The following is a 12,535-nucleotide window of genomic DNA, read 5'->3' as shown; positions in this document are numbered from 1 at the left end:
CTTTAGAAGAAAAAAATATATTCCGCTGCATAAAAATACATCTTAGAAATCACTTATGAAACACTTGAACACATAGAAAACTTACCAAACAAATTCTGAAACAAAAGCCCCCTTTTAAGCCTTTAGTGACCGGTTTTGGAGTTGCTAGTGCTGTCTTGGTTTTGGATCTTGGTTCTATAAATCTAGGCCAAGAAATAGCAAGATAAGAGGTATATCTAGCTCCCCTAAGGTTGCTGGACAGAAAATCAAAAGAGAAATAGAAGGGTTTCTTCACCTAAGCCAAGTAATGAACAAAGGAAGACTAAATTGTGTAAGTATGAACTTCTCACTTGTCTTAATGTAGAATGGGAGGTAAGGCTTGTCCCATATTTATAGGAGTCTTAGAACATCAAGGAAATGAAAGGAAATTCGTGCTTGGAGTGCTAGAGGGCTGCTGGAAATTGGATAGACAAAGAGAACTTCTACCACCTTCCTTTCCATGCTTATCTTCCACCTTGCATTCCACCTTATCACTTGGTTTTGTCTTCTTGCTAAATGAAATCCCAGCACTTGCTGAATGATAATATTTTTAATATAAGGTGGCTAGGGATGGCTGCTAAGTGTATAACAAATCAATTTTGCTAATATTTCGACAGTCGGATTAATAAGGCACCGGTTTTGGCCAAAAAGTCAACTGTTACCAAATTGAATTCTGACTTCACCGGTTTCAAGTATAAACTATATATATACAATATTGAGTAATTAAAAGCCATAAAAACATATTTATCAAGTCTAAATTTAAAGGTCAAAGTTTAACCAAAAGTGCCACTTGGCACCTAAATAGTCAACTATAAACCAAAAAGTCAACCGGTGGACTTTTTACTAACTTTTACCATGTGATAGATCTTTCTTTTGTAAGCACAACGGTTTTCGAATCAACTAAATCTAAGTTCGTTTGACCTATTTTCGGTTCAATCAAAGTTTAAAGTTTAAATGTAATTCTTAAGTTCTCAAGGGTTTTTAGGTTTGCTTATAAAAATATGTGGATATTGTTTCCTCAACAATATCAATGATTTCTTAGGAGCTTGAATTTCCCGGGCGTTACATCCCACCCACCTTATTGGAATTTCGTCCCCGAAATTTGTAAACTATGCTATGCATAAAAGTTTACACTAAGTAAGAAAAGATTTTAAGCAAAGATATTACTTACCTATTATCTTCAAAGTCACGGAGATACGGCTTAGTGGAAGACGGAGGTAACTCTCTCTCTAGTCGATCTTGAAGCATGGTTTGATCTATGGAGTTTTCATCTCGTTTTAACTCCATGATTTTTAACAATTTATCAAAAAGGGTGTAAGAAAATAATATCTTTTAAATCATACTATCTTTATCTAGGTATTTATATAGTACCATTATCTATTTAAGGGCTCGACATACCGACTACAGTATGTATTCACAATTACCACTTGCAAACTATATTAAACACAAATACTTCCGTATAGTCAACAAAAGTTATAAATACTAAGTCATAAATCACAAAAGTATTATACAAACCTACTTCGAAGTGGCTCATGGGAACAGATACGGGTATTTGCTTCTCATTTCTTGTTCTAACTCCCAAGAAGCTTCTTCTACTTCATGATTCTGCCATAGTACTTTTACTAATGGTATTGACTTTGTCCTCAATTGTTGCACTTTCCGATCCAAGATCTGCACCGGCTTCTCTTCATAGTTCAAATCTGCTTGAACTTGTAGAGGTTCAAAGTCAATTACGTGCAGCGGTTCGTGTATGTATTTTCGTAGCGTGGAAACGTGAAATACGTTATGTACACCGGCTAGGTTTGATGTTAATTTGATTCTACAAGCAACTGGACTTACGACAAGTTATCATATATAAAGAAATTTAAGCTCATTACAGATTAAACTAGTATGTAGACTGCAGAAAAGATAACATCCATATAACTAATCGTACTAGTATGGAAATTATTAAAGCTGTTGCATTTATTTATTTCATTATAGGAAGATTTCTTGCACAACAATTCCCTTTTGTGATGATGTTTTCTGATAATCGTGGTGGAAAGCTTGCCAAATGAGAACATGGAAGCCTCGAAGGTGAGGAAGGTGAAGAAAGCAAAGAAGGCGAGGCAAGCAATCAGGAAAGGATATGAGTGCGGTACTCATATCGTGGTGCTATCTCTCTTCAGTCACAGATCGCCATCACCGGATTGAGAGTAGATGCCAGAAAAGTTTATGGTGATGCGAAGGAAGAGAAAGATACTTCATCTTAGAAGCATGATCAAGGATAATCTTGCTTCTAGATGTTAAGATCAAGGATAGTCTTGCTTCGTTGTTTGTGAATCTGGTTGTGATGCTGCATTTTTCTTGATTTAGGTTTGAGGTGGTGATACTACATCTTTCTTCTCAAGAAGTGATGATAGGCTCAAACCAGAAGAAAAATTTTGGCTTTCAAAGTGTGAAGGGTTGAGAGCTGAAAGGTGTGCTTTGCAAGGGAGAAGATGAGTGAATTTATAGAGGAGATTTGAGAGGGGACGGTGCAAGTGGTGCCGACAGTGGATCGTAAAATCTCCCTACCTTTCTCGAAACGCTCCTCCAGCTTTGCAAGGTGCGAAAAGTGCGGCGAGAAATCAGGAAAAGTCATTGGGTGAATTCGGAATTCGAGGAGGTAAAAAAATGAAAGTTGAAAAAAAGAGGAGACTCGTAATTCGAGAGCTGTCTGCTAGTGGTAGTGGTGGCCAGGCTTAGAATGACGTCTATTAGACCGCATCTTGTCCACTGATTAAGTTCTCTTTCCTTCTCTTCAGATCTTTCGAATAACAACTTCATTTCTATCTTCTCTCCTTCAGGTCCTTTGAGGGATATTCTCATTTCCTTAGTTTTTTCCAAAAATGGCTTCTTCATCTTCTCAAAATAATTTTGATCTGAATGATGTGCCTGGAGTACTACCAGAAATCTGGCGTCCATTATTCCTATCTCAAAAAGGTCCTCTTATGACTAAGGACTCTGTGATGCTGGATGATGCAGTAGCTGCATCTGTGGCTCAAGGCATCATGACTCCTCGAGATGAAAAGTTGTTGGCAGATAGGACTGATGCCCAAGCCATCAATGACTCCTTGGCATTCAGTATTCAGGGTGCTTCTTCGGTTTCAAATATGGCTCGCCGTCTGCAAGTTCGAGGGAATGAGATTCAAGCGTTGAAAGCTCAAATTTTGACTTTACAGCGAATGTATATGGACTTTAGGCGAAGGAATCGGGTTCTACAGCAAGAAAATAGAAAGCTGAAGAAGGTGGTAGATTCCTATGCGAATGATTTGGCAAAGAGGTATGCCGAGTTAGAGCAGAACACTAATCGTCTCCAAGGACAACACCAGGATCTCTTGCGTGCAGTCCAAAATCTTAGGGTTTTCCGCCCTGAGGTTTAGCCAGGTATTCTATTTGATCTAGCAGTTCTTTACTAACAAAAATAAATAACTAACTGTAGTATAATAAAATACCCGCAGGTATAAGCATACCGAACTCTCAGGGGATGAAGCAGAAAAGGTCCTATTGGCAAGTCTATGTTTTTCCTTGTATCAAAAGCAGTCAATCTTGTAAGACAATAATTATTCTCTACGTACTGTTCTTATTATCTAATATGTCTGTAATCTTTTTGAACTATGATCCTAAACTAGGGTATAATCCTTATATGGTACTACGTCCCTCTTTCTATTTCTGCATAATTACTATCATTCTCAAAATTCATTAGATTAAAAATCTTAGTATTACTCTAATTTTAGTTATGCAGTCAATCAATACTTAAATTTGCTAATCATAAACTTATCCGTCAAGCAGGGATATCTAAGAGAATTAATGAATCACATAATCAAATTTTTATTTAACTTAAGCTCTAGAAAGCCTTAATAATATATACATTTCCCCAAAGTTCATCAGATGCATAGGGAAAATAATCTCTCCAAAAATCATCAAATCATTTGATCAACTAATTTCCTCAAATATATATAAATCAGTAATTTACGCTTTATACACCTATCTTCAAAAGATACCAGATTTGGAATAATAGATGCATTAATCATAACATATCTTTTCTTACATTCTAGGGTTAATCGAATAAACCTGAAAGCCTCAATATTTATCTTTTGATCCTCAGGTTATCCTTATTATGGTGATAGGAAAGTTGTATCTCTCAAGCACAAGAAAAATCTATAGAGTGCTCTATAAATTTAACAACTTAATATCCATAAATTTTTCAAGGTATTAAGCATCTGGATTCTGTAATCTATACCTCCATAAAGCATTTATGACTATACCTCAAAATAATACTGGATATCAATCATTCTAATTATGAAAGTACTTCTATTTCCATACCTCGGGTTTCCATTCATCTAACACTGAGATTGACATTTAGGTGGAAGTCTTTCTGCACTAAAAACATCTAAACTTGTTAACCTTGATGAAAGAATATCATATAGAAGTGTCTCTGTTGCTATTAGACAATAAAACATAAACATGTATATGCTATAGATATATCGTTTTTATAAAACTTAACTGTAAGTGACGATTACTATTCTCTTATGCTACTTAATTTCATACAAAAGCTTTTAAGGAGTTTAAAAAAATTTATTTTTTTCCTATAGCTCTTGTGTTAATACTTAGACTTCTATGGTCAAGTCTTAAGGTCCTCAGAGCAAACTGCTCTGATACCATTCTGTAACGCCCCAAATTTGAACCAGCAAATTCGTAAGTAGAAACCTCCGGTTTCCACGTGACATTACTACATCAGAGATAAACTCTTGCAGCGGAATATATTTTTTTCTTCTAAAGCCTTAGGAATTGATAACACATTTAGAGCTGACTGAAATACCTCGATACGTTTATAAAAATTTACTTAGGTTTATCTTTACACGTCATTTGCACACTAGGTGCATTAAAAGATAAGTGCCACAAACGGCACATAAACATACAACATAAGAATACACCAAATAAAACATCGTCATAATTATTACAAGCCTTGAATTAAAACACACATAAATATGCCTAGTAATTTCTAAGCTAGCACATATTACTACAGCAATGGTTTCAAAAACCATTAAAACTGGCATATGAGTCCATGCCTTCTTCGTCTAGATCTGCATCAACAACTATGTAAATATGACGTCATCATATTTACATAGACAAACAAGTGAGTCATCTATTTTCATATCTAAGTTACCATCAGATCCATAACAGTTCATAAAGAATGCAAATGTATGGGTTGTATGAATATGCATCGTAGTAACCATTTAGTTTGGTATTTTATGCTCATCTTTCTTCAGACTCTCGTGGTAGGTTATCTGAACCCGTTCATGTCCTTTGCCTCACACTTAAAGTCTTACCTGTTTTTACTGGAATCCTACTGGTCCCAGCATTAGTTATATATTAGGCCTTCGGACACCCCTGGGTCACTCTGAACCCCCTGGATCCACTGACTAGCATTTCTTCCCATTGCTACTTCATCAGCTTGTTGATGGCTATCTCATCAGCCGTTATATTATTTGGACACAATATGCAATGCATGAATAACCACATGCAATAAACACACAACACACAGTCCTAATGAAACATAGAATCATTCCTCAGTAAGTACATCCATACTTACTCTCCTTGTATAGTTTCTTAGCTCCTTTTTCTGCATATAAATCAATCAATATAATAAGTATATATATCAATTATCAATCAAACAAAATATTGTTTATAAACACTCATCTTTTTATCCATTACTTTATTATTTGAGATGATTACTTATAACAATCTTAAATCCTTTTTTCATGATTTGGTGCCGAGGCTATATGACCAATACCACCAAATACGATTATGAAGGATTTAACATATATTATAAGAACATAAAAGTAAATACTATAAAGATTCATTATGATGCAAGGGTTAGGTAAGCAGTTGGCTGAGCCTCCTTACTTAATGCAAATGCTAAGATAAATAGGTAAATATATGTACTAACAAGAATATATTCACTATTTTACAAAAGCTATTAAGTCAACTGAATTCATTTCTTTGATTCATGGTCGAGCACTGAAACGGTTGACATAATGCTCAAACATGAATCTTAACAATTAATATAGAAGGCTATATAATAAATACACAAGTAATAAAATTACCTGTGATGATCCAAGACCATCACAAAGTTAAATTACAATTAAAATAATAACAATAACCTATGATGATCCAAGACCATCACAAAGTTATATTACAATTAAATAATAACAATAACCTATGATGATCCAAGACCATCACAAAGTTATTTTACAATTAAATAATAAAAATTACCTATGATGATCCAAGACCATCACAAAGTTAAAATAAAACATTTCTTTGATTCATGGTCAAGCACTGAAACGGTTGACATAATGCTCAAACATGAATCTTAACATAAAAATACATCTTAGAAATTACTATGAAACACTTGAACACATAGAAAACTTACCAAACAAATTCTGAAACAAAAGCCCCCTTTTAAGCCTTTAGTGACCGATTTTGGAGTTGCTAGTGCTGTCTTGGTTTTGGATCTTGGTTCTATAAATCTAGGCCAAGAAATAGCAAGATAAGAGGTATATCTAGCTCCCCTAAGGTTGCTGGACAGAAAATCAAAAGAGAAATAGAAGGGTTTCTTCACCTAAGCCAAGTGATGAACAAAGGAAGACTAAATTGTGTAAGTATGAACTTCTCACTTGTCTTAAGGTAGAATGGGAGGTAAGGCTTGTCCCATATTTATAGGAGTCTTAGAACATCAAGGAAATGAAAGGAAATTCGTGCTTGGAGTGCTAGAGGGCTGCTGGAAATTGGATAGACAAAGAGAACTTCTACCACCTTCCTTTCCATGCTTATCTTCCACCTTGCATTCCACCTTATCACTTGGTTTTGTCTTCTTGCTAATTGAAATCCCAGCACTTGCTGAATGATAATATTTTTAATATAAGGTGGCTAGGGATGGCTGCTAAGTGTATAACAAATCAATTCTGCTAATATTTCGACAGTCGGATTAATAAGGCACCGGTTTTGGCCAAAAAGTCAACTGTTACCAAATTGAATTCTGACTTCACCGGTTTCAAGTATAAACTATATATATACAATATTGAGTAATTAAAAACCATAAAAACATATTTATCAAGTCTAAATTTAAAGGTCAAAGTTTAACCAAAAGTGCCACTTGGCACCTAAATAGTCAACTATAAACCAAAAAGTCAACCGGTGGACTTTTTACTAACTTTTACCATGTGATAGATCTTTCTTTTGTAAGCACAACGGTTTTCGAATCAACTAAATCTGAGTTCGTTTGACCTATTTTCGGTTCAATCAAAGTTTAAAGTTTAAATGTAATTCTTAAGTTTTCAAGGGTTTTTAGGTTTGCTTATAAAAACATGTGGATATTGTTTCCTCAACAATATCAATGATTTCTTAGGAGCTTGAATTTCCCGGGCGTTACACTGCACTTGATGAAAAGGACTTTATATCCCGCCCCAGACCACGAGAGAGGTTGTATTGTACTTCAAAGCCTCATAGTCGACGCAAGGTTACTTATTATGATGCACAGAATATATATATTTGTTTTTAACAAAAGATATGGATATTTCATTGATCAAAGATCATGAGTATAAATCTCTTACATCACAAAACATAAAATTCTACAAAATCATAGCCATATGATATGAGGTTATAAAGTCATAGACACAAACAAAATTCTTACAATAAATGTTATCTATGACTTTCATCTTCCGTTAAACAATATATAAAAATAGTTAAAGAGCATATCTGTTCCAAGTAGGCAAAATAGACAATGATAACCAAATATCCTATAATTTTTTATTTTTTATTTTTTCCTTCTGTTTGTGCGTCGAGGCACTTACTGACACATAACATAAATAAAGTAATCCAGCAAAAAAGAAAAAAGAACAAACATAAATAAAGCAAAAGTAAAATAAATCATGTGAATGCCCATTTCAAATTCGGAAAAATGGGAAAAAGAAGATAGCAAAAAGCTCGACAAGTAATATTCCAAATCGAGTTAAAACAGTTAGCTTAAGGGAAAAACATAGTGACATGTTCACATAACCGAAAATTCAATGCAGTACACTCCATCCTAGCATCGGTATACGTAACATGCTACCAACTTTTTATTAGGTCGAATTAGCACTTAAAATAATTAAGGTCTCGCCTAAACACATGCTTATATTTTACTTCTTGATACTCTCCTCAATCATATAATACTTTGCATATGCAGAAGATACCTTAAAAATAGGGGTGTGCAAAACCCACCCACACCCGCGAACCCGCCCCGCCCCGTCAATAACGGATATAAGACTTTTCTAAAAAAGTGCGAGCCCTAAATATGCCAACCCGTGATTTATGGGGCGGGTTGCGGTATTAAATTTTTTCTCACCCGCACACCCGCCCCGCCCCGCCCCGCAATCCCTTTATACTCGTATCATCAAATTTTCTCCAAAAAAATTATAAGAATCATGAATAGGGGTGTGCCTTTGATTTCATCAAATTTTCTCCAAAAAAATTATAAGAGTCACGAATTGCCCAAATTGTGTACCTTTGATTTCATTCAATTCTGCACTATCCATTTCATCTCTATTCTTATTCCATTCTTATATACACTTTCATCTCTACATTCTCACATACACATACCCATTCAATCTACAATCACATAAAAGAATAAAAAAATTCTTTACAGTTAGGTTTGTTGGTAATTCTGGTTCTTTCTTCTTGTTATTGTTTGCTGGTGAGGTTGATTCAATTGGGATTTTCAAATTTTAAATTGGGTTAACAAGATTGTGAATTATTTTTCTAGTTTTGGGCCCAGAAAAAAATAATAAAAAAATACCTGAATCCGCATGAACCCGTCCTGATCCGCACTACCCAAGGCCCAGCGGGTTGACCATTCACTATGCAGGTTGCGGATCTTGAGTTTCAAACCCGTTCACTGTGGGGCTGGTTGTGGAAAACATGCAAATCCGGCCCAATCCGGCCCGCGCCCACCCCTACCTAAAACTTTCTTGTTTTGAAAAGTTTGGAAAATGAAAGCTGTCTCGGTTTGGAAAGTTTCTTAAATTATATAATTTCCTAATTTGGAAGCCTCTTTACATAATTGTACATTTGTACCCATGCTTAAGGGACAACTTAGTTGTAAAACATGATTTTGATATGTTGAGTATTTCAAATATGTGATAGCATGTTAAACATGGAGTATTGACAACATGTAATAAGTGCAATGACAAGAATGTAACATTAAAACATTTTAAGATAAAACATGGTGTCACAATCATTAAGAATTAAATGCGTTTAGAGGAGGTACGGAGTATCACTTACCTTGAAGACGCCCTACAAAGAGGTTAAGGGTCTTTGATTCATGAACAATAAGGTTCAGCTAGATTAGCCATTTGTTAGGCACATAAACCCTAATTAGAAGTCGATCTTAACCTTAGGGTTTTTCTCTTCTTCTTTTTTTCTTTTTTCTTTTTTCTTTTTTCTTTTTTCTTTTTTCTTTTTTCTTTTTTCTTTTTTCTTTTTTCTTTTTTCTTTTTTCTTTTTTCTTTTAATTTTTTAATTTTAATTTTTTTTAAATTTTTTATTAAAGGATCAAAATCCTACCCCAATGCACTAATGCACAATTATGCAACAAAATAATATAAAATTCTGCAGCAGTTAATAAACAATTCAACCACAAAGAAAATTCATCACACGCAATCAACACAATGATTTTTTGTGACAAAGTGGATATCCTTCGAAAGCTTTAAAGCTAAAACCACTTTGGGGTCGTCAAATCCACAAAATCAATAACTAAAAAAGATGGGTTAAATATATTTTAGCCCTCCAAACTACCAATACTTAGATTCTAGCCCCCCAAACTACCACTTTTTGATTTTTTGGCTTAATCCGTCTATTTATGCCGTCAATTCTAACAGAAATTGGCCAAAAACCCAAAAATACCCCTTCTTAACTGTGAGAATTTCAAAGTGTAATAGGGATATTTTCGGATTTCTGTTTAAAATTGACGGCATAAATGAACGGATGGGGCCAAAAAATATAAAGTGGTAGTTTGAGGGGCCAGAATCTAAGCATTGGTAGTTTGGGGGGCCATTCGAAGAAAGGGTGGTAGTTTGGGGGGATAAAATATATTTATCCCAAAAAAGATTTAGAGTACATGCATTGTAAACATGCATACAAACCTCCTTGTAAAATACTAAGACCATCTGTACGCAGACAAACTCCTCTCGATCTTACCTCCTTGCCCACAACAGTTCTAGCTCTTCACTAGCCAATTTTCTTTATATAATTTCTTTTTTGACCCACTGATAGACTGGAAGGGGTTGAAACTATATATGGTTAAGGTTTGTGGTTTGTAGAAACACTCTAAGAGAGATCTCACAAAGGAAGCTCTTTAACAAGAGGCTTTCTTGGAACACAACAAAGCTAGGTGAAGCTAAGCAACATGTGTATTGAAACTTTATGGAGGCTTAGGCTTAATCTACAATAGATAATCAACATCCTTATAAAGACAAAGGATGGAAAACCCTACAATTTTCATGCAAAAATCGACTCTACATTATGCAGGATAACGAATGGCGTTAGAACACCTTGCTGTTGAAGATGACTGCTTTAGAGAGAGAGGGTCCCGAGAGCTTCTAGAGAGAGAGAGAGTCTAAGCTTTGTTGTGTTTTCCGGGGGGGAGGGAGGTTCTACGCCTCCCTCCCCCGGTGGTGTTTTCCTACTTGCCCTTCTAGGGTAGGGGAGGTTTTTTTGTTCCTCCCTGGTTAGATCCAGTGGAGTTTAGGTGTTTTTCAGCCATTAGGGCTGTGGAGTTTTGTTCCCCCGGGTTAGATCCGGTTGTGGTTGTTGTTCCATGGCAGAAGACTTCACGGCTTTGGGTTAGGAAGCGACTTTTCTGGTGTCTCCGGAGGAGTTTTCTGACATGGTTTTACTTGTTTTGGGTTTTTTCTTTGGAATCAGATCTATTCACTCCAGCGGGTTTTTACAAGGCACGCGCCTCTCCACGGGGGTCACCAGCTTCTTTCGGTCCAGCAGCTTCCAACCACGGCCGCGTCAACTCTCCACGCTCGGTGCGTGGCCTGCACATGCCAGGGAGGTCACTCCCTGACCCTGCGTGTGTGGGCCACGACTTGTCTCCTAGGGTGCGGTGGGTGGCTTTTCTGGTGGTCCCGGGGTCTTCCGGCGGTTTTCTGATGCAGTGGAGGTCCTCGGCAACGGCGCTTCCCGACACCTATCCCGTTTTGGTTTTCTGTTTATGGTGTTTTTTATTGTTTTTTTCTTTCCACAGTCTACTTGTGTGATGCTTAAATGTTACTGGACTATTTGATGGCTTAGGTGCTAAATCTGCCTCTATTATTTGTTGATTGTGCTGAAATGTAAAGAGTGGCTCATTGTTGTCTCTGTAACATTTTTGTATTGATTAGGTTGTTGTTTAAGTTAGATTTTTCTGGCTTATGATGTAGGGGTCTTGTACCTCTTTTCTCTGTATTTGTCTTTGTCCCTCTTTTCTCTGTATTTGTTTTTGTCCTGAGGCTTTTTTCAAAAATATATAGTAGTACATGCTATTTGTTAAAAAAAAAAAAAAAAAAAAAACCTTGCTAACAATGCTTTCTGACAGTCTACAATAGGCTTAGTCTACAATAGGTTCTAGAATTCACTTTTTACACGCAGGGTCAGGACTTCTATCTAACGGTCCTATCTCATTGTCTTCGATCTCTCTAACGTAAAAACTTCAAATTTTCAAAGCCTAAATTTTTACGCCAAACGTACACCGAGGTGTTTAAAAATTTACAACCTCTGTTTTGATCAGTGAAATGAGCCAATATCTAAAATTCAACATTTTTTTTAGGCCTTGGTCCGAAAATAAGGTTTACTTTCCCTTCTAATGTATTTTATTTCAATCTTTCTTGAGGGATGCTACACATGCACCCTTCATCCTCCTTTTATAATAAAAAAATTGGTTTTAAGGAAAAAGTTGTCTATGATGTGACATCAGAGACAACTTTTTCCTTAAAATCAATTTTTTTAAGAAAAATGGGGAGACAAAGTGGGGATGAGGGGTGCATTTCTAGCATTTCTCATCTTTCTTGCAGCACTTCTTGAGTTACAGCAGGCTCTTTTGAGATCTACTTGATTCAACGTGGTCAAAAGGTAGTGCTTTAGATGGGTCAGTTTAGTTTTCCTTTTGTTCTAGAAATTGCTCATTACCGGTCGCCTTACAATAATAAACCCTACTTGAAGTTTGATTGAAATTACGTAGTACCACCTTCGGATTCAAAATACTATATTTTTCTTGACATAAGAAACCAAATACAGATTCACTTTAAAAAAAAATTATTTTTCATCCAAAATTCTCAAAATTAATTTTATATTTGGACCCTTTCCTATCTAACTAGGTTAACCAATTAAGACACATAATTCACTAAATGAGTTTAAACCAGTGCACTACACTTAGCCAACTTGGCACATGGACCCAAAACATTATTCTCTATAA

General features: G+C 35.6%; 1 protein-coding gene across 1 annotated transcript; it reads left to right on the top strand.

Moving 5' to 3' along the window:
* The first annotated feature begins 2,285 nt into the window (after positions 1-2,285).
* LOC133861913 (uncharacterized) lies at positions 2,286-3,636 on the top strand. Its single transcript, XM_062297737.1, has 2 exons — positions 2,286-3,423; positions 3,498-3,636. The coding sequence occupies exon 1, from the start codon at positions 2,886-2,888 to the stop codon at positions 3,417-3,419; it is 534 nt and encodes a 177-aa protein (XP_062153721.1). The 5' UTR covers positions 2,286-2,885; the 3' UTR covers positions 3,420-3,423; positions 3,498-3,636.
* The last annotated feature ends 8,899 nt before the right edge of the window (positions 3,637-12,535 follow it).

The sequence above is a fragment of the Alnus glutinosa genome, chromosome 2 (genome assembly GCF_958979055.1).
Source record: "Alnus glutinosa chromosome 2, dhAlnGlut1.1, whole genome shotgun sequence".
Lineage (NCBI taxonomy): Eukaryota > Viridiplantae > Streptophyta > Magnoliopsida > Fagales > Betulaceae > Alnus > Alnus glutinosa.
Note: the sequence above shows the minus strand (reverse complement) of the source record. Positions and strands in the feature narration are given on the sequence as shown.